At 39.8% G+C, this 27707-nt stretch overlaps 1 protein-coding gene across 1 annotated transcript; it reads left to right on the top strand.

Moving 5' to 3' along the window:
* Nucleotides 1-799: 799 nt before the first annotated feature.
* On the top strand, nt 800-15796 carry LOC135113845 (uncharacterized). Its single transcript, XM_064029465.1, has 4 exons — nt 800-876; nt 7449-7586; nt 7669-7855; nt 15483-15796. Exons 1-4 carry the CDS (start codon nt 800-802, stop codon nt 15729-15731), a joined length of 651 nt encoding a protein of 216 aa, XP_063885535.1. The 3' UTR covers nt 15732-15796.
* The last annotated feature ends 11911 nt before the right edge of the window (nt 15797-27707 follow it).

Below are 27707 nucleotides of genomic sequence, written 5' to 3'. Positions count from 1 at the left end.
GTGCATGGAAAACACCACTGCGAAGGATCCTAATTGGTAGCATGAAGTAGTCAGAGGGTGGAGGAGAGGGAGGAACAACCCCTGAATCATCCAAGGCAGAGAGAGCCTTGATTTGGGCGAAGACTTCAGCTTTAAAAATAGATGAGATGGCAGATGGAGATGTTTTTGGCTAGGTGCTAGAACTCACGAGTGGAGTTAGATCTTGAAAGATTTTGACACTTTTTATTAATGAAGGAGTTTTTCGCTAGTTGGAGAAAAGACTGGTCATAATTCTGGGAGGAGATATAAAGCGCAAGAGATTCAGGTAATGGAAAGATCAAGTATCTTTTGTTGGCCACCTTTCTATCATGTATGGTAAGAGAACAGTGTGTTAAATCAGGGTTTAGAGGATTTAGGTCGAGAGAAAGAGTGAGGAATGTACGCCTCCATGCCAGACACCTCTGCTATGCGCTCAACCCACAGTGACGTTTCTCTGACACGAAGGAAATACTCATGTTAAAGAAAATCAGCACAATACCATCTCAGGTCCCCAAAATTAGCAGAGGCAAAACGCCAGAAGCACATTAGCTTTGGGAGATCGTGAGAAGGGATTGGAGCGATTGGGCAATATACAGATACGAGATTGTGGTCGGAGGAGCCCATCGGAGAAGATAGGGTGACAGCATAAGCAGGAAGATTAGAGGTAAGGTAAAGGTCAAGAATGTTGGCTGTATCTCCAAGATGTTTAGGAATACGAGTATGGTGTTGGAGCAGTTGCTCTAGGTCGTGGAGTAGCAGATTTAAAGGCTTCTTTATCAGGATGGTCAGTGAATGGAGAGGAAGACCAAAGCTGGTGGTGAACACTGAAGTCTCCAAGAATGGAGATATTCGCAAAAGGTAAGGGAGTGAGAATGTGCTCCAGTTTGGAAGTTAAGCAGTCAAAGAATTTCTTATGCTCAGAGGAATTCGGTGAAAGGAATATAGCACAGATAAATCTAGTTTGAGAGTAACTCTCTAGTCGTAGCCAGATGTTGGAATATTCGGAAGATTCAAGAACCTGGGCACAAGAGCAGATTAAGTTGTTGCGCACATAGACACAACATCCAACTTTGGATCGAAAATGAAGATAGAGGAAGTAGGAGGGAAAAGAAAAGGGGTTACTGTCACTTGCCTCAGAAACCTGTGTTTCATTGAGGAAAAGAAGATGATGTTTAATAGAGAAGAGGTGGTGTTCTACAGATTAAATAAAAATTGATGTAAAACCACGAATGTTCCAGAAGTTAATTTAGAAAAGGTTGAGGTGGGTGTCAAGACACTTAGGGTCGATACTAGAGATACCGATAGAAGGAGGCAGTAGACACCTGCCAAAACGATAATTACTCCCAGTGAGGTCTAAAGCACTGTTCAGGGAGGCTGTGAACTTATCATTAAACCCAGCTGTGATCTCACTGAACGTTGCCCTATGTGTCTCACAACACAAGGGGGCAGTCACAGCCTGCCCTCTAAAGACAACTCTCTTCCTCCACACAAAACTACAAGCACCTAATAACACACACACCCTTCACTCAAAAATTTGAAAATTATTATGGCGACTCCTACACCAGCCTCGGAGTCCCCATCTCGGGAGGGGACCATAAATGTCCCCAGGTCGGACTGCCTTTCTGTCGAAGACACCCCCCCCTCAACTTTTTCTTCATTAACTTCTGCAACATTCGCGGTCTAAGATCTAATTTTCAGTCTGTAGAACACCACCTCTCCTGTTCTAAACCTCATCTTCTTTTCCTCATTGAAACTCAGGTGTCTGAGGCAACTGACAGCAGCCCCTTTTCTGTTCCCTCCTACTTTCTCTATCCTCATTTTCGATCCAAAGCTGGATGTTGAGTTTATGTGCACATTGACTTAACCTGCTCTCGTGCCCATGCTCTTGAATCTTCCGAGTTTTCCACCATCTGGCTACGACTACAAAGTCACTCTCAAACTAAATTGATCTGTGCTGTATACCTCTCACCTAACTCCTCTGACTATAAGAAATTCTTTGACTACTTAACTTCCAAAGTGGAGCAATTCTGACTCTCTTCCCATTTGCAGAGATCTCCATTCTTGGAGACTTCAATGTTCACCACCAGCTTTGGCTTTTCTCTCCTTTCACTGACCATCCTGGTGAACTAGCCTTCAACTTTGCTATCCTCCACGACCTAGACCAATTGGTGCAACACCCTACTCGTATTCCTGACCGTCTTGGAGATACGCCCTTGGAGATACATTCTTGACCTTTTCCTGACCTCTAATCCTTCTGCTTATGCTGTCACCCTTTTTTCTCCGTTGGCCTCCTCCGATGTCAATCTCATCTCTGTATCTTGTCCTATCGTTCCAATCCCTCCTCAGGATCCCCCTAAGCGAAGGTGCCTCTGGCGTTTTGCCTCTGCTAGTTGGAGGGACCTGAGGAGGTATTTTGCTGATTTTCCTTGGAATGACTACTGCTTCCGTGTCAGAGGCCCGTCTTTGTGTGCTGAGCGCATAACAGAGGTGATAATGTCTGGAATGGAGGCGTAAACTCCTCACTCTTTTTCTCGACCTAAACCTTCCAAACCTTGGTTTAACACAGCTTGTTCTCGTGCTATACATGATAGGAAGGTGACCCACAAAAGGTACTTAAGCCTTCCATCACCAGAATCTAATGCACTTTATATTTCTGCCCGGAACCATGCCAAGTCTGTTCTCCAACTAGCCAAAAACTCCTTCATTAACAGAAAGTGTCAAAACCTTTCAAGATCTAACTCCCCTCGTGACTTCTGGCATCTAGCCAAAAATATCTCCAATAACTTTGCTTCTTCTTTCCTTCCTTTATTTCAACCACTACTATCATATCTATGCTTCTTCTTTCCCTCCTTTATTTCAACCACTGCTATCATATCTATTTCTAGCTGAACTCTTCGCTGAAACTATTGCTAAAAACTATACCTTGGACGATTCTGGGGTTGTTCTTCCCTCTCCTCCACCCTCTGATTACTTCATGCTACCTATTAAAATTCTTCGCAATGATGTTTTACATGCCCTTGCTGGCCTAAACCCTCGGAAGGCCAGGACCTGATGGGGTCCCTCCTATTGTTCTCCGAAACTGTGCTTCCGTTCTTGCACCTTGCCTAGTCAAACTCTTTCAGCTCTGTCTGTCAACATCTACCTTTCCTTCTTGCTGGAAGTTTGCCTACATTCAGCCTGTTCCTAAAAAGGGTGACCGTTCTAATTCCTCAAACTACCGTCCTATTGCTTTAATTTCCTGCCTATCTAAAGTTTTTGAATCTATCCTCAACAGGAAAATTCTTAAACATCTATCTAATCGCCAGTATGGGTTCCGTCAAGGCCGCTCTACTGGTGATCTTCTGGATTTCCTTACTGGGTCTTGGTCATCCTCTTTTGGAGTTTTTGGTGAAACTTTTGCTGTTGCCTTGGACATATCAAAAGCTTTTGATAGAGTCTTGCACAAAGCTTTGATTTCCAAACTTCCCTCCTACGGCTTCTATCCTTCTCTCTGTAACTTCATCTCAAGTTTCATTTCTGACCGTTTTATTGCTGCTGTGGTAGACGGTCACTGTTCAGTGGTGCTCCTCAGGGTTCTGTCCTGTCACCCACTCTCTTCTTATTATTCATTAATGATCTTCTAAACCAAACTTCTTGTCCCATCCACTCCTACACTGATGATACCACCCAGCACTTTTCCATGTCTTTTCGTAGACGTCCAAGCTTTCAGGAAGTAAACATATCACGCAGGGAAGCCACAGAACGCCTGACTTCTGATCTTTCTAAAGTTTCTGATTGGGGCAGAGCAAACTTGATATTGTTCAATGCCTCAAAAACTCAATTCCTCCATATTTCAACACGACACAACCTTCCAGACAACTATCCCCTCTTCTTCAGTGACACTCAACTGGCCCCCTCTTATACACTGAACATCCTCGGTCTGTCCTTTACTTATAATCTGAACTGGAAACTTCACATCTCATCTCTAGTTAAAACAGCTTCTATGAAGTTAGGTGTTCTGAGGCGTCTCCGCCAGTTTTTCTCACACCCCCCCAGCTGCTAACTCTGTACAAGGACCTTATACGTCCATATATGGAGTATGCTTCACATGTGTGGGGGGGTGGTTCCACTCATACCGCTCTTCTAGACAGGATGGAATCAAAATCTTTTCGTCTCATCAACTCCTCCCCTCTAACTGACTGTCTTCAGCCTCTCTCTCATCGCCGAAATATTGCATCTCTAGCTGTCTTCTACCGCTATTTTCATGCTAACTGCTCTTCTGATCTTGTTAACTGCATGCCTCCCCTCCTCCCGCGGCCTCGCTGCACAAGACTTTCTTCTTTCTCTCACCCCTATTCTGTCCACCTGTCTAACGCAAGAGTTAACCAGTATTCTCAATCATTCAAGCCTTTCTCTGGTAAATTCTGGAACTCCTTGCCTGCTTCTGTATTTCCACCTTCCTATGACTTGAATTCCTTCAAGAGGGAGGTTTCAAGACACTTATCCATTAATTTTTGGCTACCGCTTTGGACCCTTTTTATGGGACTGGCATTTCAGTGGGCATTTTTTTTTTCGGATTTTTGTTGCCCTTGGTCAGTGTCCTTTCTAGATAAAAAAAAAAAAAAAGAACAGTCCGGTCTGGGGACATTTGTTTTCCCCTCCCCAGATGGAAACTCCGAGGCTGGTGTAGGAGTCGCCATATTAATTTGGAATTTTGAGTGAAAGGTGTGTGTTTAATTAAGTGCATTTAGTTTTGTGTGATGGAAGGGAGTTTTCTTTAGAGGGCAGCCTGTGACTGACCCCTTGTGTTGTGTTTCGCAAAGGGAAACTTTCAGTGAGATCACATCTGGGTTATTGATAAGTTCACAGTACCCCTTGATCCATATTTTCAGGCCTCACCGGGAGTAGTCATTGTTTCGGTAGGTGTCTACTGACTCCTCTTTACAAAGCTGATGGGAGATTCCTAAGAGAGCCCTACATGAAGCCCTACATGATTCATTAAGTCCAGAAATGAAAGTGATAATGGAAAATTATGGTAAGCTAAGCCACCCAGCCATACACTCACCTAACCTAAAATTTTGTTACTGTAATTTCCATGTGCATACAAGTGTAGTTAGCATTTTCCGAATTTATACATAGAAATATTTTTATTTAGCATTGATAATTTCGAGAAAAAAATTGTAAAAGTTCATATTCCATCGATATCGGCAGGTATACTCATCACTATTTTTATATACGGTACAGTACAAGCTATTTAATTTACAGACTCAAACTTATAAGAAACAGGGTGATACTACTTAGTATGACAAACCATACTCAGTGACATCGTGTATAATGTATATAGTCATTTTAGGCAACTATTCTCTCAAGTCACTCCTGAAGCGATAGTCATGGTGAGAGTGGTCGCGGACATTCATACCGAAGCAAACTTCTCTCAGGTGTCACAAGGATTTGCGGCCATGCTGTCAATGTGCTGTGTGCCTCCTTGGTGGTAGACATAAATTTCCTACCGATGGTGAGATGAGGAAGCGGTGGATAGCTGCTGTTAGGAGAGGCAAATGGCGTCCAGTTGCAGCCAACAGAGTGTATCACAGGCACATCACGAAACATGACTATGTTGCTACCATTAATCTAAGTAAGTTACGTTGATGGTTTTAGAGACCATGTCAAGGGCTCTGCTGGGCCGTGTAGTGTCATACGTCCCTCTACGATCATTCTCGCCATATCACGCGAGTTGCCGATTTTCGATTTTTTTTTTTTTCTTATTTCCATATACTACGAAGTGGTTCTATGCCATATGGTATTTTCAATGGCAAAAACATTAGACATGCATTTTCTTTTTCAATGTTCCATGCACACCAGAATAGCAACTCTAGTATTTGTTTTTATGGATTCAGTGAAACTTTGTCATTATCTAGACAAAAAACAAAAAAAATAAATAAATAAATAAAAAAAAAAAAAAAAAAAATATATATATATATATATATATATATATATATATATATATATATATATATATATATATATATATATATATATATATATATATATATATATATATATATATATATATATTCTTTTTTTATTTATTTTTTAATACGCTAAATACATTAATACGTGCGTAGAATGGGCGACAAGCCTAGCAAGCAGGTGGATAAAAATACGTACTCAAGAAACGCAAGATAGCACTCCCGTAGAATGAGGAGTGACATCTAGCTGAAAGACGAGATATCATCTAACTGATGTTTGATGAGAATAAGGTGTGAAGGTGAAAATGGATCTATAGGAAAAAAGAAAATCGAAATTGCTCGTAATTTATGGCATAGTGCTGCAGCCTGGTGCCGGTCGCTTCTCAGAAATTCCCCATTACACTGTCTTAATTAGTAGCAATGATGACCTTGGCCCATCCTCAACTCTGTTGTCGTGTCTCATTTACCTTCTTGGTAAAAGAGAACATTTTTTTTTTTTTTGGTGGGAAGGGGGTGCTGTTAGGTGAGTGAGTGCCCCTTGAGGCCACTTCTTTCCACATACTACCGGGGCGAAGAGGAACGTCTCATCAGTACAACTGTGTTTCCTCTGTTAGCCTTTTCTGCCTTTGGGGTCGTTATCTCATCCAACTAAAGAAAAAAGAAAGGAAGGGACTGGAGTTGCTGAATGGGAGTCATCAAGACCCGCGCACAAGGCTGTAAACAATGAGATAAAATACTCGCGCCTTGCGGGGAATTTAGTTCATTAAAAAAAATAAATAAATAATGATAATAAAATAAATAAATAAATAAATAAAATGCAGATATCCTTACATAATCAAAGGCAAATAATAATAATAATAATAATAATAATAATAATAATAATAATAATAATGATAATAATAATTATTATTATTATTATTATTATTATTTTTTTTTTATTATTTTTCCCATAAGAATGTATAATCACTGCATAAACAATATGAAACGAATAAATGCAGTATTTTATTGATTTGCATTGCAACCATTTAATACTGTACCTGCTTTTCTGCTCAAATTCTATGCCTGTCTTTGGATAAGCACAATTTCAAGCAGAACTCTAAGCATAATTCTCATAATGTTTATGAACACGTGTCTGCAGTCTTTTATTTTTTTTTGTACTTTTTACTTATTTATTTATTTATTTATGTATTCATGTATTCATTTACTTATTTATTTCTTAGAAAGGCAAACTCATTCCTTAATTACGTTCTTTCTATCTGACGCCATTTGGTTAACAAACAAAACAGAAAACATGAATAATGATTCAGTTTTGAAAATGGACTGTCTTGTTGAAGCGAAACGAAACAGTCTTCTGTATCAAGGATGCATACGGAAATATTTGGTTGCATTTAGTCTTCCAAAAGATGCAAATGCGTGGCATGCATACGCTGAACTGAACACATATATTCTAAGGACACTAATCCATTGTTTCATGATCACCAGAGCCAGCATTGAGTCCTATGGAATTTCGTACAAAAATTTCTTCAGCAAGTCTGAGTATGCCGCGTTCAGTGCTCTCGGCCGCCTGATGCATGTGGGAGTGGATGTCAGAGAAGGCTTGATAGATGCCCTCACCATGAAGTAAGCATTATAATTATTATTACAAAAAAATATAAGCTACTCAGTATTTTTCTATGCCTGTTGACCGCATTTCTCTCTTCAGGCGAGCCCACTTGGGAAGTCTGCAATACTTACAACTGCTTGTGGCCCAATATTTCACACGAATAGATGGTACTTCTTCTATATACATTGGAAGAGAGAGTATCATTCCTGCTACCTCCGCGTGGCCAATACCACACGATGCTCCATTCAAAATTCAATTGGATAGAAAAATTATGGCTATTACTGAGGTAAGTTAGATACAGCTGTACTGTGATAATGACTACATTACGGTATTGTTACGGTGTTGTTGCGATAAATCTACAAAATAGAAGGCAGCATACACCTGTCACTAAGACAATCACTCCTACAGAGGTACACAGCCAGATTATCAAATAACCTCTTCCCCCTTCTCGCGTGGAAACCACTCTTAGTGTATGAACTGGTATTACCATTCAGCAGAAGACTCCTCCCGCAGCGCATAGAAAGGTCGGGTGGCAGAAAAACAGACTAGTGGCGCTCCTGCACGAAAAGCAACCCAGCACCACCATCGCTTAGTTCATACTTTACTACATAATTTTTCCACGTTATTGTGTTAGTAATTGACTACAGATTCAGATAAGACTTTCTAGGCGTCTTACGATAATGATAACGATTTTTTTATTTTTTTCACTCTTGGAGAAGCGCAATGTGATCATCCTTGTTCCAAGCAGAGCTGTCACCACCCAGCACTTGGTCCCCTGTCCTCCCTCCATCAGCAGCCACAGCAAGCGGTATCCACATTGTCCTCCAGTTTAGCTGTAAATCGTAGGATTTTCTATGCACCTTTTCGCCCATTTATCGTGTAATGTTTTTATTTATTTACTATTTTTATATATAAATTTGCAATGTACTGTACATATATGTGTTTTTTTTGCTTTGGCTGTTGTGAAATGATGGCTGGCAGGAACGTCTCCCCTACCGACCAATTATAATGCACTGGCTATACTCATTACTATTGTTTTTTTTTTTTTTTTTTTTTTTTTTACGCAGCGCAATCTTATAGCTAGGGAGCAGTGTACTACAACTGCTCCTTACTTATGTTCACTGCCAACTTTACTGAGGTAAAGTGAATATACTGTTTTATACTGATGTGGCTGTAGTGTAATTGGAGGTTGGCGGGCTCATGGCTGGCAACAAGACTCGGATGTTATTTTCTGATAAACGTAGTGTATATCACCATATCAAACATTGTTTATGTCAATATGAATCACAGAATATATATAATCTTTTCAGTATATGTAAAAGGTATTAATTCTCCAGTTTTCAATGTTTAAATAACTTACAAGAGTACCAATACTATAGGGAGCACCCTCTCGCACGGAAAAAAAAAAAAAAACAGAGGATATTACCTGTTAAAATTTCACAGACTGATAATCTGACCGACAGTCCCTTTATTTATTTCGTTTTTCTCCATTACTTTGCGTGAATCGCCCTACCTGATTCGACTCGTATCCGAGGTAGAGGATTTGATTAATGGGATGTGTTTCTGATACGAGTCGGAGGCAGCTCACAGCAGACGGTTTACACATTGGCAACGCTAAGGGATGAAAGTGGAAGTGGAGAGGACAGTATTTACAGGAAGGTGAGGAGAACTGCAAAACTTCTGGTGACCTGTGTGTACTCGATGCCTGTTTCATTTGCTTTCTCAGTAACACAATGCAATTTAAATTTCAACCCTAAAGGCAAGCCCCATTCTACAGAAAGCACATAGCATATATATGAGCGCATAACTGAGGTGATAGTGCCTAGCATGGAGGCATACATTCCTCACTCTTTTTCTCGTCCTAAACCTTCTAAACCTTGGTTTAACACAGCTTGTTCTCGTGCTATACATGATAGAGAGGTGGCCCACAAAAGGTATTTAAGCCTTTCATCACCAGAATCTCATGCACTTTATATTTCTGCCTGGAACCATGCCAAGTCTGTTCTCCAACTAGCCAAAAACTCATTCATTAACAGAAAATGTCAAAAAATTTCAAGATCTAACTCCCCTCGTGATTTCTGGCATCTAGCCAAAAATATCTCCAATAACTTTGCTTCTTCTTCTTTTTCTCCTCTATTTCAACCAGATGGCACCACTGCTATCACATCTATTTCTAAAGCTGAACTCTTCGTTCAAACCTTTGCTAAAAATTTTACCATGGACGATTCTGGGCTTGTTCCTCCCTCTCCTCCACCCTCTGACTACTTCATGCCACGTATTAAAATTCTTCGCAATGATGTTTTCCATGCCCTCGCTGGCCTAAACCATCGGAAGGCGTGCTTCCACCTTGCCTAGTCAAACTCTTTCAGCTCGGTCTGTCAACATCTACCTTTCCTTCTTGCTGGAAGTTTGCCTACATTCAACCTGTTCCTAAAAATGGTGACCGTTCTAATCCCTCAAACTACCGTCCTGTTGCTTTAATTTCCTGCCTATCTAAAGTTTTTGAATCTATTCTCAACAGGAAGATTCTTAAACGTCTATCACTTAACCTTCTATCTGATCGCCAGTATGGGTTCCGTCAAGGCCGCTCTACTGGTGATCTTCTGGCTTTCCTTACTGAGTCTTGGTCATCCTCTTTTAGAGATTTTGGTGAAACTTTTGCTGTTGCCTTGGAGTCTGGCACAAAGCTTTGATTTCCAAACTACCCTCCTACGGTTTCTATCCTTCTCTCTGTAACTTCATCTCAAGTTTCCTTTCTGACCGTTCTATTGCTGCTTTGGTAGACGGTCACTGCTCTTCTCCTAAATCTATTAACAGTGGTGTTCCTCAGGGTTCTGTCCTGTCATCCAATCTCTTCTTATTATTCATTAATGATCTAAACCAAACTTCTTGTCCTATTCACTCCTACGCTGATGATACCACCCTGCACTTTTCCACGTCTTTTCATAGACGTCCAACCCTTCAGGAGGTAAATATATCACACAGGGAAGCCACAGAACGCTTGACTTCTGATCTTTCTGAATTTTTTGATTGGGGCAGAGCAAACTTGGTATTGTTCAATGCCTCAAAAACTCAATTCCTCCATTTATCAACTCGACACAACCTTCCAGACAACTATCCCCTCTTCTTCAATGACACTCAACTGTCCCCCTCTTCTACACTGAACATCCTCGGTCTGTCCTTTACTTATAATCTGAACTGGAATCTTCACATCTCATCTCTAGCTGAAACAGCTTCTATGAAGTTAGGTGTTCTGAGACGTCTCCGCCAGTTTTTCTCACTCCCCCAGCTGCTAACTCTGTACAAGGGCCTTATCCGTCCATGTATGGAGTATGCTTCACATGTCTGGGGGGGTTCCACTCATACTGCTCTTCTAGACAGGGTGGAATCAAAAGCTTTTCGTCTCATCAACTCCTCTCCTCTAACTGACTGTCTTCAACCTCTCTCTCACCGCCACAATGTTGCATATCTAGCTGTCTTCTACCGTTATTTTCATGCTAACTGCTCTTCTGATCTTGCTAACTGCATGCCTCCCCTCCTTCCGCGTCCTCGCTGCACAAGACTTTTTTCTCTCTCTCACCCGTATTCTGTCCACCTCTCTAACGCAAGAGTTAACCAGTATTCTCAATCATTCATCACTTTCTCTGGTAAACTCTGGAACTCCCTGCCTGCTTCTGTATTTCCACCTTCCTGTGACTTGAATTCCTTCAAGAGGAAGGTTTCAAGACACTTATTCATCAATTTTAGACCACAGCTTTGACCCTTTTATGAGACTGGCATTTCAGTGGGCATATTTTTTTTATTGGATTTTTGTTGCCCTTGGCTAGTGTCCTTCCTACATAAAAAAAATATATAAATAAAATTAAATATACTGATAAAAGCTACACAGTCCTACCACCAAGTCGGTGGTCATGCGACCACCGACTTGGAGAAAGAGAAGAAAAATCTAGGCTGTTCTTTGGTTATTGAACGGTGTCTTGTTAGATGTGGTGTCGTGTTGCCTCTTTTAATATATATATATATATATATATATATATATATATATATATATATATATATATATATATATATATATATATATATATATATATATATATATATATATATATATATATATATATATATATATATATATATATATATATATATATATATATATATATATATATATATATATATATATATATATATATATATATATATATATATATATATATATATATATATATATATATGGGACACCGATCAAGGGCAACAGAAATCTAATAAAAGAAGAAAGAAAAAGGCCCACTGAGATGCCGGTCCCCGAATAGGGTCCAAAGCGGTGGTCAAAAATTGAAGGATAAGTGTCTTGAAACCTACCACTTTAAAGGAGTTCAAGTTATAGGAAAGTGGAAATACAGAAACAGGCAGGAAATTCCAGAGTTTACGAGAAAAAGGGATGAATAACTTAGAAAACAGGTTAACTCTTGCATTAGAGAGAGAGGGGCAGAATAGGGGTGAGAGAAAGAAGAAAGTCTTGTGCAGCGAGGCCGCGGGAGGAAGGGAGGCATGCAGTTAGCAAGATCACAAGAGGATTTAGCATGAAAATATAGGTAGAAGATAGCAAGAGATGCAACATTGCGGCGATGAGAAAGAGGCTAAAGACAGTCAGTTGGAGGAGAGGAGTTGATGAGACGAAAGGCTTTTGATTCTACCCTGTCTAAAAGACCGTTATTAATGGAGCCCTCCCAGGCATTTGAAACATACTCCATAGATAAACGGAAAACGGCCTTATACAGAGTTAGCAGTTGAGGGTGGGGGAGGAACTGAGAAAAAAAAAAAAAACTGGAAGAGACCTCTCAGAAACGCCTAACTTCATAGAAGCTAGAGATGAAACGTGGAGTTTCCAGTTTAGATTATAAGAAAAGGACAGATCAAGGATGTTCAGTGTAGAAGAGGGGGACAGTTGAGTGTCACTGAAGAAGAGGGGATAGTCGATTGCAAGGTTCTGTCGAGTTGATAGATGGAGGAATTGAGTTTTTGAGGCATTGAACAATTCTAAGTTTGCTCTACCCCAATCAGAAATTTTAGAGAGATCAGAAGTCAGGCGTTCTGTGGCTTCCGTGCATGAACTGTTTACTTCATGAAGGGTTGGGCGTCTATAAATAGACGTGGAAAAGTGCAGGGCGGTATCATCAGTGTAGGAGTGGATAGGGCAAGAATTTTGGTTTAGAAGATTATTGATAAATAATAGGAAAAGAGTGGGGTAGAGAACGGGATCCTGAGGAACACCACTGTTAATAAATTTAGGAGAACAGTGACCGTCTACCAATAGAACCAGTAGAACGGTCAGAAATTAAACTTGTGATGAAGTTACAGAGAGGATAGAAATTGTATATGAAAAGATTTTGATATGTCAAAGACAACAGTGAAAGTTTTTCTACAATCTCGAAAAGAGGATGACCAAGATAGAATAAAGAAAGCCAGAAGATGAGCAGTAGAGCGGCCTTGATGGAACCCATACAGGCGATTAGATAGAAGATTGTGAAGTGATAGATGTTTTAAAATCTTCTTGGTGAGGATAGATTAAAGAAACTTTACATAGGCAGAAAATAAAGTTATAAAACGGTAGTTTGAGGGATTAGAACAGTCACCCTTTTTAGGGAACAGGTTGAATGTAGGCAAATTACCAGCAAGAAGGAAAGGTAGATGTTGACAGACAGAGGTGAAAGACTAGGCAAGATGTAAGCACGGAGGCACAGTTTCGGAGAACAATAGGAGGGACGCCATCAGGTCCATAAGCCTTCCGATGGTATAGGCCACGCGAGGGCATGGAAAACATCATTGCAAAGAATTTCAATAGGTAGTATGAAGTAGTCAGACGGTGGAGGAAAGGGAGGAAATCCTGATTCGTCCAAGGTAGAGTTTTTAGCAAAGGTTTGAGCGAAGAGTTCAGCTTTAGGAACTGATGTGATAACAGGGGTGCCATCTGGTTGAAATAAAGGAGGGAAAGAAGGAAAAGCAAAGTTATTGGAGATATTTTTGGTCAGATGCCAGAAGTCACGAGGGGAGCTAGATCTTGAAGGATTTTGACACTTTCTGTTAATGAGGGAGTTTTTGGCTAGTTGGAGAACAGACTTGGCATGGTTCCAGGCAGAGATATAAAATGCATGAGATTATGGTGATGGAAGGCTTAAGTACCTTTTGTGGGCCACCTCACTATCATGTATAGCATGAGAAGAATCTGGCTCGACCTAAGCCTTCCAAACCAAGGTTTGGAAGCTTAGGTCGAGAAAAAAGAGTGAGGAATGTACGTCTGCATGCCAGACACTATCACCTCTATTGTGCGCTCGGCACACAAAGACGGTTCTCTGACACGGAAGCAGTAGTCTTTCCAAGGAGAATCAGCAAAATACCTTCTCAGGTCCCCCAAATTAGCAGAGGCAAAATGCCAGAGGTACCTTCGCTTAGTAGAATCCTGAGAAGGAACTGGAGCGATACGACAAGATACAAATATGAGATTGTGATCGGAGGAGCCTAACGGAGAAGAAAGGGTGACAACATAAGCAGAAGGTTAAGAGGTTAGGAAAAGGTCAAGAATGTTGGGCATATCTCCAAGCCTGTCAGGAATGCGAGTAGGGTGTTGCACCAATTGCTCTAGGTCATGAAGGATAGCAAAGTTGAAAGCTAGTTCACCAGGATGGTCAGTGAAGGGAGAGGAAAGCCAAAGCTGGTGGTGAACATTGAAGTCTCCAAGAATGGAGATCTCTGCAAAAGGGAAGAGAGTCAGAATGTGCTCCACTTTGAAAGTTAAGTAGTCAAAGAATTTCTTGTAGTCAGAGGAGTTAGTTGAGAGGTATACAGCCCAGATAAATTTAGTTTGAGAGTGACTCTGTAGTCGTAGACAGACGGTGGAAAACTTGTAAGATTCAAGAGCGTGGGCACGATAACAGGTTAAGTCATTGCGCACATAAACGCAACATACAGCTTTGGATCGAAAATGAGGATAGAGAAAGTAGGAGGGAACAAAAAAGGGACTACTATCAGTTGTCTCAGACACCTGTGTTTCAGTGAGGAAAAGAATATGAGGTTTGGAAGAGGAGAGGTGGTGTTCAGATTGAAAAATTATATCTTCTATCGCGAATGTTGCAGAAGTTAATGAAAAAAAAAGTTGAGGAGGGTGTCAAGACACTTAGGGTCGTTGTCAGTAGGGGAGTCCGACCTAGGGACATTTGTGGTTCCCTCCCCAGATGCGGACTCCGAGGTTGGTGTAAGAGTCGCCATATATATATATATATATATATATATATATATATATATATATATATATATATATATATATATATATATATATATATATATATATATATATATATATATATGTGTGTGTGTGTGTGTGTGTGTGTGTGTGTGTGTGTGTGTGTGTGTATTTATTAATTTATACAATGTTGGGAAATGAAACGATTGAACCTTCAATCAGGAGACAATTTTGATATCAAAATGAGAGAGAGAGAGAGAGAGAGAGAGAGAGAGAGAGAGAGAGAGAGAGAGAGAGAGAGAGAGAGAGAGGGGGGAGGGAGGGAGAGAGAGAAAGCCCTAGAGGCTAGACATTTAAATAGAAAAATAATATGACTTATATCAAGTAAAGTGATACTTTAAAAATTAGATATGCTTATCTAACGCAGGGAATGAAGGCTTTTTTGCCATGCCAAGTACCATCAACGCCATATACTCGTGTTGAGCGAGTCATTACACCATGTCATTTCATTGTAAATTTTCACCACATGTAATTTCATTATAAATTTTCACCACATCGCTCACCCATAGTATGGGCTTTGCTAACAATGTAACAACATTCACACATGAATATTTTTTTTATGAATACAGTTTACTTAATTTTAAGTAGTTATTTCTCTCTTCGCGCTAAGCAGGCTGGGCTGTATGAGCAATGGAGGAAAGAGATGCTACTGGATGCTGAAAGGGATAGTCGAATAAAGCAGCGAAAACTGTTAATGAAACAACACCGAAAGATAGAAGAGGACGTGGAGACTGATGGATTATCTGCGACAGTCAGAGCACTGACCTTCACCCACATACAGGGTCCCCTCATACTCCTTCTGGTGGGGTTCTTCCTTGGCGGGTCGAGCCTCCTGACAGAGAAAATATCAGCGTCCCTTTAGTTTCCGTATTAGGCTAAAGCTTGAAACGCATGTTTAATGTTTCTTAATTCTCTTGAAAATGTTATACAAATATACATGTCTTAAACGATTAATAAATATTTATTATTTACACCTTACACTTATGTAGATAATGAAAACCACATAAAACAGTAATTCTCAAACAAGGGTAAATTTACCCCTTGGATGAAAAAAATTACATGGCAGAAAGGTAAATAATTAATGCACCTGATAATTCAATAATAATTCACTTAAACTTAATTTTATAAAATAGAGAGAGAAGGCTAAGTGCGTTTGTGTGTGTGTGCGTGTGTGATTCACCTACGGTCGTCTGTTGGTCACCCAGCCAGCCGTTACCCTACGGAAAGAGCTCAGAGCTCATAGTGACCGATCTTTGGGAAGGACTGAGACCACTTAAACACCACACACCGGGGCAGCGAGGCCACAACCCCTTGGGTTACATACCGTACCTACTTGCTACTAGGTGAGCAGGGGCTACACATTAAAAAGGTAGCACATTTGCCTCGCTGCTCCCGGGATTCGAACCCGGGCCTTCTTGGTTGTGAGCTGAGCGTGCTAACCACTACATTACGCTGTGTGTGTGTGTGTGTGTGTGTGTGTGAGGGAGGAGGGGAAGGAAGGGAATGTATGGAAGAAAGAGGATAATTGGAGAAATGCATCATGCCGAGAGGATCAATGATGGAAGAAAGGTTGAGGATGCCTGACATAAAGGTTCACATCTCAGTAAGTAAACTTATAGTTTTCTCACATGAAGGTAATTCCGGTTACCAAACGATTGGAACAGACTTTTACCTATATTCCCAGGTAAGCCACACTTGACCTTCCACTTTATGGATATATCTCTAGAAAAGGCCAGTAAAGCACGTCCTTCTCACTCCACTTCTCTCCACGGAGGAAGAGCTACAGGCATGAAGATACCAGCTGATTTAGCACGTTGCCACTACTCACAAACCATCTCCTTTGCCGTGGATGAATACTACTGGCTAACATGATAACAATGCAGAACGTACATTTACTACCTAATAATGATAATAATGGTAATAATATTCAGTTACACAAAGGTCTATTTCATCATTTGCTTTAAAATGAAACTAAAGTGTTCCTCCTTTACTGCATTAACCCATATACTGCGGCAGTCCTCACGTGAGGGCATCTTCAAGACTGCGGCAGTCCTCAATTGATCCTGGGTTTTTAATCGCATTAAAAAACCGCGCCGACACTAGTATCGGGCTGAAATTCCGTCTGGATCTGGCGAAACATGGCAAATCGCTATTCCAACACACACACAAGAAACGCACATAGAAAGAAAATACCGGTGCAGGTTAAAGTTTGGAGTATAGTGGCGGTGCTGCCACCTTTCGGCGACGAGCATATTCAAAGAAGACGCTTTCAGGGGTGTCTTATGTACCTTTTTTTTTTTTTTTTTTAACGAATTTTAACATAAGATATATGAATATAACCATATTTTTCTGTTTTACTTTATTATTTATTATGAAGTCAAATAATGAATATCCTATGTATGCTGTATTGAAAAATAAATAAATAAATAAATAAAAATAAAAATAATACAGAAACTAATAATAACGATGATGATGATAATAATAATAACAATAATAATAATAATAATAATAATAATAATAATAATAATAATAATAATAATAATAATAATAATAATAATAATCTTCTTTAAAGAAATAAGTATCCGAAAGGAACTGATCTTTACATATTTTAGAGATACTATCACTACGTAAGAGAGAATCACATCCATGCATTAACACATCAAGCACACAATTAAGACAATATTATCACACGGCACACTCTGTCATTAAAGCAGCAATTAACACCTCCATATAAAAGGCTTTCCGTTCAGTGATGGAAAGTTGAAATGGCAGGGTACATGCCCAAAAGCTGTTGTGCATTGCATATTTAAAACAAAAATAAATAAATAAAAAAATATAAAAAAACATTTCACCTTTTTAGGTTCATCCAACATATGCAGTGTTACTGCAAATAATGAACATTTCATGTTCTAGGTTAGCAACAACTGGTACTCAATATCTGGTTTGTGTGAGACAACTTAATGCCCCAGAACAAAAGGCAGCAATGTTCATACCGGCCATTACCTCCCACATTTGCCAACATCCAGGCTTACCATGAGTAGGATGTCTTCATGATTCATTAATTCTGGTAATCCATACTCAGTAAAAACAAGTGCAGGACTTTGGAGCTTAGGAGACCTGGTGTTCATTTGTGGAACATCCTGTAAAATTGTGTAAACTCACATCTTAAATTGTCCCAACACAAAATTCCCTGTATTGTCAAAATTTCATCCTTCCACTAGGTATTTACATTAAATGTTAGTACATAACTTCATTAATAAATAATTATTTTTTCACAGGAATTGAGTAGAATAAAAATCACGAGGGAATTAATATATGGCGATAAGAGAAGAAACCATATATTTGGGAAAGAGAAGCTTGGAAAAGTGTAAGGAAGAATACAAACTATTTTCAAGATATTGTACACTAAAAGTTAAATAACAGAAAAAAAGAAATACATAAGCCCTAAAAAGAATAAATAAATAAATAAATAAATAAATAAATAAATAAAAGATTGGACCTTTAAGAGGGTATTTATAAGTAAATCAGAATTTAGACTAACTGCAAGGAGGAAAGAAATAGATGGGGAAAATTAGTTTTATTAGATACAGCAAGAGAGAAATGTGACATTTTACTCAGAATAATGTCCCCAAGCAATAACATCTGTAATAATGTTTAAAATTACACAAATTGAGTAATCAGCAATGTACATGGCAACACCTTTCTTAAAGTGAGGAAGTTTTCAAAGATTCACTACCGAGAGATAAGGAGTGAAGTTAATGATAATACATTTAGTTCATTTGTAAACACTTGAAATTAAATTTTGTTTGTATGTAATTAATAATGTCACTGAATTCTTAGAAAATCATTCGTAATTGCATGCAATAAACATTTTTTGAAGAATGATGAAAATAGATACTTGTAATTATCATCAGGTATAAACCAAAATCCACTTGCAGAAGCGTATGAAACTCAGATGCCCCCTCAAATGTTGGAAACCAGTGATCAAGAGGAAAAGATATGAAAGGAAATTACTACACTTTCAGTGAATCTTACCTCCACCAAGATGTCCATGTAGCAAGAAGTCTTCTCCAGACAAGAATTTGGGATGAGGCTTCCTACAGTGTGTGGGTAGTTGGTGGTGTTATCTGTAATATTATAATCACATTAGCAGGAAAAAAATAATAAATTTCCAATTTCACTGTAATTAACATTAATCAGTATGAAACATGGCTTTGTTTCAGTGACTGTAACTTCCCAATAGTATGTGTGACAGTAATAAATAGTAGTTGAACAAATAGCAGCCATGTTCTCTTTCAGAAATGCAGACAATATCTAGTACCAGACATGACTATCTTAAGTATTTTTGCAGTCTTGGTGCAATTACGGTGACTAAGAAGCAGTATGTTGAAATGAGATCCACATTCTACAGTTCTGAAATTTCCATAATCTAAGGCAGTATGTAACTTATGTGTTTTAATAATGAAAAGTATATAATGGTGATATTATATACATATATATATATATATATATATATATATATATATATATATATATATATATATATATATATATATATATATATATATATATATATATATATATATATATATATATATATATATATATATATATATACGGAGGAGGAGACAGTAGGCACCTCTCGAAACGATAGTTACTCCCAGTAAGGTCTAAAGCACTGGATCACGGGGTGATGTGAGCCTATCATTAAACACAGTTGTAACCTCACTGAACGTTTCCTTTGTGTCTCACAACACAAGAGGGTAGTCAGAGCCTGCTCTCTAAAGACAATCTCTTCCTCCACACAAAACAACAATCACCTAATAACACACACACACCATTCACTCAAAAATTCAAAATTATCATGGCGATCCCTACACCAGCGTCCTCTTCTGATAACGACCCCTCTTGACACCCCCTTCAACTTTTCTTCATTAACTTCTACAACATTCGAGGTCTTATATATGATTCTCAATCTGTAGAACAACACGTTTCCTCTACTAAACCTCATGTTTTCCTCACTGGAACACCGGTGTCTGAAGTAACTGAAAGTAGTCCTTTTTTCTGCTCCTTCCTACTTTCTCTATCCTCATTTTCAATCCAGAACTGGATGTTGCGTCTATGTGTGCAACGACTTAAGCTGCTCTCGTGTCCACCCTCTTGAATTTTCCGAGTTTTTCACCATCTGGCTACGACTACAGGGTCGCTTTCAAACAAAATTTATCTGTGTTGTATATTTTTCACGGAACTTCTCTGACTGTAAGAAATTCTTTGACGAGTTAACTTCCAAAGTGAAACACATGATGACTTTCTTCCCTTTTTGCGGAGATCTACATTCTTGGAGACTTCAATGTTCACCACCAACTTTCATTTTCCTCTCCCTTCACTGACCATCCTGGTAAACTAGCCTTAACACCCTACTCGCAGTCCGGACCTTTTTGGAGATACGCCCAATATCCTTGATCTTCTAACTTCTAGTCATTCTGCTTATGCTGTTACCTTATCTTCTCTATTGGGCTCCTCCGATCACACTCTTATATCTATATTTTGTCCTATCGCTCCAGTCCCTCCTCAAGATCCCCCCAAACGAAGGTGCTCTGGCGTTTTGCCTCTGGACCTGAGGAAATATTTAGCTGATTTTCCATGGAATAACTACTGTTTCCGTGCCAGAGACCCGTCTTTGTGTGCCAAGTACATAACAGATTTCATAATAGAGGTGATAGTGTCTTGTCTTTTTCTCGACCTAAACTTTCCAAAACTTGGTTTAAAACAGCCTGTTCTCCTGCTATACATGATAGAGAGGTGGTCCACAACAGGTACTTCCATAAAAGGTACTTCCATAACCAGAAACTCATGCGCTTTATATTTCTGCGCGGAACAATGCCAAGTTTGTTTTCCAACTAGCCAAAAAACTCCTTCATTAATAGTAAGTGACAAAATCTTTCAAGATCTAGCTCCCCTCGTGACTTCTGGCACCTAGCCAAAAACATCTCCAATATATTTGCTTCTTCTTCATTCCCTCCTTTATTTCAACCAGATGGCACCACTACTATCACATCTATCTCTAAAGCTGAATTCTTCGCTCAAACCTTTATTAAAAACTCTACCTTGGATGATTCAGTGCCTGTTCCTCCCTCTCCTTCACCCTCTAACTACTTCATGCTACCTACTAAAATTCTTCGCAATGATGTTTTCCATGCCCTCGCCTAAACCCTCGGAAGGCTTATGGACTCGAAGTGGTCTCTCCTATAGTTCTCTGAAACTGTGATTCCGTGCCTGAACCTTGCCTAGTTAAACTCTTTCAACTCTGTCAACATCTACGTTTCCTTTTTGCTGTAAGTTTGACTACATTCAGCCTGTTTTTAAAATGTATGACCGTTCTAATCTCTCAAATTACAGCCCTATTGTTTTAATTTCCGCTTCTCTAAAGTTTTTTTAATATACCCTCAACAGGAAGATTCTTAAACATCCATCACTTCACAACCTTCTATCTAGTCGCCAGTGTGGGTTCCGTCAAGGCCGCTCTACTGGTGATCTTTTGGCTTTCCTTAATTAGCCTTGGTCACCGTCTTTTAGAGATTTTGGTGAAACTTTTGTTGTTGCCTTAGACATATCAAAAAGCTTTTAATAAAGTATGGCACAAAGCTTTGATTTCCAAATTACCCTCCTACACTTTCTATCCTTTTCTCTATAACCTCATTTCCATTGTCCTTTCTGAGCGTTCTGTTACTTTTGTGGTATACGGCTACTGTTTTTCTCCCGAATATATTAACAATGGTGTTCTTCAGGGGTCTGTTCTGTCACCCACTCTCTTCATCAATGACCTTCTAAACCAAACTTCTTGTCCTATCTACTCATATGCTGATTATACCACACTGAACTTTTCCACGTCCAACCATTCAGGAAGTAAACAGTTCACGTAAGAAAGCCACAAAACGCCTTCTGATCTCTCTATAATTTTTAATTAGGGCAGAGCAAACTTAGTATTGTTCATTGCCTCAATAACTCAGTTCCTCCATATATCAACTAGACACACCCTTCCAGACAACTATCCCCTTTTTCTTCAGTGACACTCAACTATACCCATCCCCTACACTGAACATCATAAAGTATGTTTCACATGTCTGTGGGGGGGGGGGGGTTCCACTCGTACCGGTCTACTAGACGGGTGGAATCAAAAGTGTTTGGTCTCATCAAGTCCTCTTCTCGAACTAACTGTCTTCAGCCTCTTTCTTACCACCACAATGTTGCATCGCTTGCTTCTATCACTATTTTCATGTTAACTGCTCTTCTGATCTTGCTAACTGCATGCTTCCCCTTCTCCCGCGGTCTCGCTGCACAGGTCTTTCTTCTTTCACTCACCCCTATTCTGTTCACCTCTCTAAAATAAGAGTTAACCAGTATTAACCAATCATCCATCTCTGGTAAACTCTAGAATTCCCAGCCAGCTTCTGTATTTCCACCTTCCTATGACTTGAACTCCTTCAAGAGGGAGGTTTCAAGACAGTTATCCTTCAATTATTGACTACCGTTTTGGATATTTGTGGATCTTATTTTTTTTTCATTGAATTTTTGTTGCCCTTGGCTGGTGGTCCTTCTATATAAAAAAAAAAAAATAAAAATAATAATAATAATAATAATAATAAAAATAAAAAATAAAAAATATATATCTATATATATATATATATATATATATATATATATATATATATATATATATATATATATATATATATATATATATATATATATATATATATATATATATATATATATATATATATACACACACATACACACATAGATAGATAGATAGACATATATTGATATATGCATAGATAAACAGATAGAAAACTAGACAGCATATAATTTATGCAGATAAATATCAGCGTTCTGTTTCTTATAGGCATCTATTAAGAGCAGTCTTTACCAAAATTAATAAGATTTAGGTTATTATGAACGTTCACCTTTTATATAAATAATATTGTTATTTTTTTCAATTGACAATATGCATAAAGGACGTTGTTTTATTTATTAGGGGGGCTGAAAACTTATCATTAAACCCCGCTGTGACCTCATTGAACGTTTCTCTTTGTGTCTCACAACACAAGGGGGCAGTCAAAGCCTGCCCTCTAAAGACAACCCTTTTCCTCAACAAAAAACTACATTCACCTAATAATACACACACCATTCACTCAAAAATTCAAAATTATCATGGCGACTCCTATACCAGCCTCGGAGTCCCCATTTGGGGAGGGGACCTCTTCAAATAACGACGCTAAGTGTCTTGACACACCCTTCAACTTTTTCTTCATTAACTTCTGCAACATTCACGGTCTAAGATCTAACTTAGAACACCACCTCCCCTCTTCTAAACCACATCTTCTTTTCCTCACTGAAACACAAGTGTCTAAGGCAAATGACATTAACCCCTTTTCTGCTCCCTTCTCCTTTCTTTATCCTCATTTTCAATCCAAAGCTGGATGTTGCGTTTATCTGCCAACGACTTAAGCTGCTCTCGTGCCCACGCTCTTCTTCTTCCGAGTTTTCCACCATCTGCCTACTACTACAGAGTCACTCTCAAACTAAATTTATCTGTGCTGCATACCTCTGACCTAGCTTTTTTGACTATAAGAAATTCTTTGATTACTTAACTTCCAAAGTGGAGCACATTCTAACTCTCTTCCCTTTTGCAAAAATCTCCATTCTAGGAGACTTCAATGCTCACTACCTTTGGCTTTCCTGTCCCTTCACTGACCATCCTGGTGAACTAGCCTTCAACTTTGCTATCCTCTACAACCTAGAGCAATTGGTGGAACACCCTACTCGTATTCCTGACCGTCTTGGAGACACGCCCAATATTCTTCATCTTTTCCTGACCTCTAATCCTTCTGCTTATTTTTGTTTATTTATTTATTTATTTTTTTTTTATGTAAGAAGGACACTGGCCAAGGGCAACAAAAATCTAATAAAAAAAAATGCCCACTGAAATGCCAGTCCCATAAAATGGTCAAAGCAGTGGTCAAAAATTGATGGATAAGTGTCTTGAAACCTCCCTCTTCAAGGAATTCAAGTCATAGGAAGGTGGAAATACAGAAGCAGGCAGAGAGTTCCAGAGTTTACCAGCAGCGAGGCCGCGGAAGGAGGGGAGGCATTCAGTTAGCAAGATCAGAAGAGCAGTTAGCATGAAAATAGCGGTAGAAGAGAGCCAGATATGCAACATTGCGGCGGTGAGAGAGAGGCTGAAGACAGTCAGTTAGAGGAGAGGAGTTTATGAGACGAGAAGCTTTTAATTACACCCTGTCTAGAAGAGCAGTATGAGTGGAACCCCCTCCCCCAGACATGTGAAGCATACTCCATACATGGACGGATAAGGCCCTTGTACAGAGTTAGCAGTTGGGGGGTGAGAAAAACTGGCGGAGACGTCTCAGAACACCTAACTTCATAGAAGCTGTTTTAGCTAGAGATGAGATGTGAAGTTTCCAGTTCAGATGATAATTAAAGGACAGACTGAGGATGTTCAGTGTAGAAGAGGGGGACAGTTGAGTGTCATTGAAGAAGAGAGGATAGTTGTCTGAAAGGTTGTGTCGAGTTGATAGATGGAGGAATTGAGTTTTTGAGGCATTGAACAATACCAAGTTTACTCTGCCCCAAACAGAAATTTTAGAAAGATCAGAAATCAGGCGTTCTGTGGCTTCCCTGCGTGATATGTTTACCTCCTGAAGGGTTGGACGTCTATGAAAAAACGTGGAAAAGTGCAGGGTGGTATGATCAGCGTAGGAGAGGATAGGACAAGAAGTTTGGTTTAGAAGATCATTAATGAATAATAAGAAGAGAGTGGGTGACAGGACATAACCCTGAGGAACACCACTGTTAATAGATTTAGGAGAAGAACAGTGACCATCTACCACAGCGGCAATAGAACAGTCAGAAAGGAAACTTGAGATGAAGTTACAGAGAGGATAGAAACCGTAGGAGGGTAGTTTGGAAATCAAAGCTTTGTGCCAGACTCTATCAAAAGCTTTTGATATGTCCAAGGTAACAGCAAAAGTTTCACCAAAATCTCTAAAAGAGGATGACCAAGACTCAGTAAGGAAAGCCAGAAGATCACCAGTAGAGCGGCTTTGACGGAACCCATACTGGCGATCAGAGAGAAGGTTGTGAAGTGATAGATGTTTAAGAATCTTCCTGTTGAGGATAGATTGAAAAACTTTAGATAGGCAGGAAATTAAATCAATAGGACGGTAGTTTGAGGGATTAGAACGGTCACCCTTTTTAGGAGCAGGTTGAATGTAGGCAAACTTCCAGCAAGAAGGAAAGGTAGATGTTGACAGACAGAGCTGAGAGAGTTTGACTAGGCAAGGTGCAAGCACGGAGGCACAGTTTCGGAGAACAATAGGAGGGACCCCATCAGGTCCATAAGCCTTCCGAGGGTTTAGGCCAGCGAGGGCATGGAAAACATCATTGCGAAGAATTTTAATACCTGGCATGAAGTAGTCAGAGGGTGGAGGAGAGGGAGGAACAAGCCCAGAATCGTCCAAGGTAGAGTTTTTAGCAAAAGTTTGAGCAAAGAGTTCAGCTTTAGAAATAGATGTGATAGCAGTGGTGCCATCTGGTTGAAATAGAGGAGGGAAAGAAGAAGCAAAGTTATTAGAGATATTTTTGGCTAGATGCCAGAAATCACGAGGGGAGTTAGATCTTGAAAGGTTTTGACATTTTCTGTTAATGAAGGAGTGTTTGGCTAGTTGGAAAACAAACTTAGCATGGTTCCGGGCAGAAATATAAAGTGCATAAGATTCTGGTGATGGAAGGCTTAAGTACCTTTTGTGGGACACCTCTCTATCATGTGAAGCACGAGAACAAGCTGTGTTAAACCAAGGTTTAGAAGGTTTAGGACGAGAAAACGAGTGAAGAATGTATGCGTCCATGCCAGACACTGTCACCTCTTTTATGCGCTCAGTACACAAAGACGGGTCTCTGACATGGAAGCAATAGTCATTCCAAGGAAAATGAGCAAAATGCCTCCTCAGGTCCCCCCAGCTAGCAGAGGCAAAACGCCAGAGGCACCTTCGCTTAGGGGGATCCTGAGGAGGGATTGGAGTGATAGGACAAGATAAAGATATGAGATTGTGATCGGAGGAGCCCAACGGAGAAGAAAGGGTGGCAGCATAAGCAGAAGAATTAGAGGTCAGGAAAAGGTCAAGAATGTTGGGCGTATCTCCAAGACGGTCAGGAATACGAGTAGGGTGTTGCACCAATTGCTCTAGGTCATGGAGGATAGCAAAGATGTAGGCTAGTTCACCAGGATGGTCAGTGAAGGGAGAGGAAAGCCAAAACTGGTGATGAACATTGAAGTCTCCAAGAATGGAGATCTCTGCAAAAGGGAAGAGGGTCAGAATGTGCTCCACTTTGGATGTTAAGTAGTCAAAGAATTTCTTATAGTCAGAGGAGTTAGGTGAGAGGTATACAGCACAGATAAATTTAGTATAAGAGTGACTTTGTAGTCGTAGCCAGATGGTGGAAAACTCGGAAGATTCAAGAGCGTTTGCACGAGAGCAGGTTAAGTCATTGCGCATATAAACGCAGCATCCAGCTTTGGATCGAAAATGAGGATAGAGAAAGTAGGAGGGAACAGAAAAGGGGCTACTGTCAGTTGCCTCAGACACCTGAGTTTCAGTGAGGAAAAGAAGATGAGGTTTAGAAGAGGAAAGGTGGTGTTGTACAGATTGAAAATTAGATCTTAGACCGCGAATGTTGCAGAAGTTAATGAAGAAAAAGTTGAGGGGGGTGTCAAGACACTTAGGGTCGTCGACAGAAAGGCAGTCCGACCTGGGGACATTTATGGTCCCCTCCCCAGATGGGGACTCCGAGGCTGATGTAGGAGTCGCCATGATGATTTTAAAATTTTTGAGTGAAGGGTGTGTGTGTTATTAGGTGCTTGTAGTTTTGTGTGGAGGAAGAGAGTTGTCTTTAGAGGGCAGGCTGTGACTGCCCCCTTGTGTTGTGAGACACAAAGGGAAACGTTCAGTGAGGTCACAGCTGGGTTTAATGTTAAGTTCACAGCACCCCCTGAACAGTGCTTTAGACCTCACTGGCAGTAATTATCGTTTCGGCAGGTGTCTACTGCCTCCTCCTGCTGTCACCCTCTCTTCTCCATTGGGCTCCTCCGATCACAATCTCATATCTATAATCTTTCAAGATCTAGCTCCCCTCGTGACTTCTGGCATCTAGTCAAAAATATCTTCAATAACTTTGCTTCTTCTTCATTCCCTCCTTTATTTCAACCAGATGGCGCCACTGCTATCACATCTATCTCTAAAGCTGAACTCTTCGCTCAAACCTTTGCTAAAAATTCTACCTTTGGACGATTCAGGGCTTGTTCATCCCTCTCCTCAAAATTCTGTGCCTTCACAGGCCTAAACCCTCGGAAGGCTTATGGACCTGATGGGGTCCCTTCTATTGTTCTCCGAAACTGTGCTTCCGTGCTTGCACCTTACCTAGACAAGTTCCTTCAGCTCTGTCTGTCAACATCTACCTTCCCTTCTTGTTGGAAATTTGCCTACATTCAGCCTATTCCTAAAAAGGGTGACCATTCTAATTCCTCAAAGTACCGTGTTATTGCTTTAATTTCCTGTCCATCTAATAAAGATTTTTTTTATTTATCCTCAACAGGAAAATTCTTAAATATCTACCATTTCACTACTCTCTATCTGATCGACAGTATGGGTTCCGTCAAGGCCGCTCTACTGGTGATCTTCTGGCTTTCCTTCCTGAGTCTTGGACATCGTCTCTTAGAGATTTTGGTGAAACTTTTGCTGTTGCCTTAGACATATGAAAA

The sequence above is a fragment of the Scylla paramamosain genome, chromosome 26 (genome assembly GCF_035594125.1).
Source record: "Scylla paramamosain isolate STU-SP2022 chromosome 26, ASM3559412v1, whole genome shotgun sequence".
Classification (NCBI taxonomy): Eukaryota; Metazoa; Arthropoda; class Malacostraca; order Decapoda; family Portunidae; genus Scylla; species Scylla paramamosain.
Note: the sequence above shows the minus strand (reverse complement) of the source record. Positions and strands in the feature narration are given on the sequence as shown.

Bases quoted from the DNA above. Each gene is read 5' to 3' on its own strand.
- LOC135113845 (XM_064029465.1), top strand. From the start codon at position 800: ATGGTCAGTGAATGGAGAGGAAGACCAAAGCTGGTGGTGAACACTGAA. The intron at 7,587-7,668 runs GTAAGCATTATA...TTCTCTCTTCAG, and splicing joins ATAGATGCCCTCACCATGAA to GCGAGCCCACTTGGGAAGTC. The intron at 7,856-15,482 runs GTAAGTTAGATA...CGCGCTAAGCAG, and splicing joins AAATTATGGCTATTACTGAG to GCTGGGCTGTATGAGCAATG.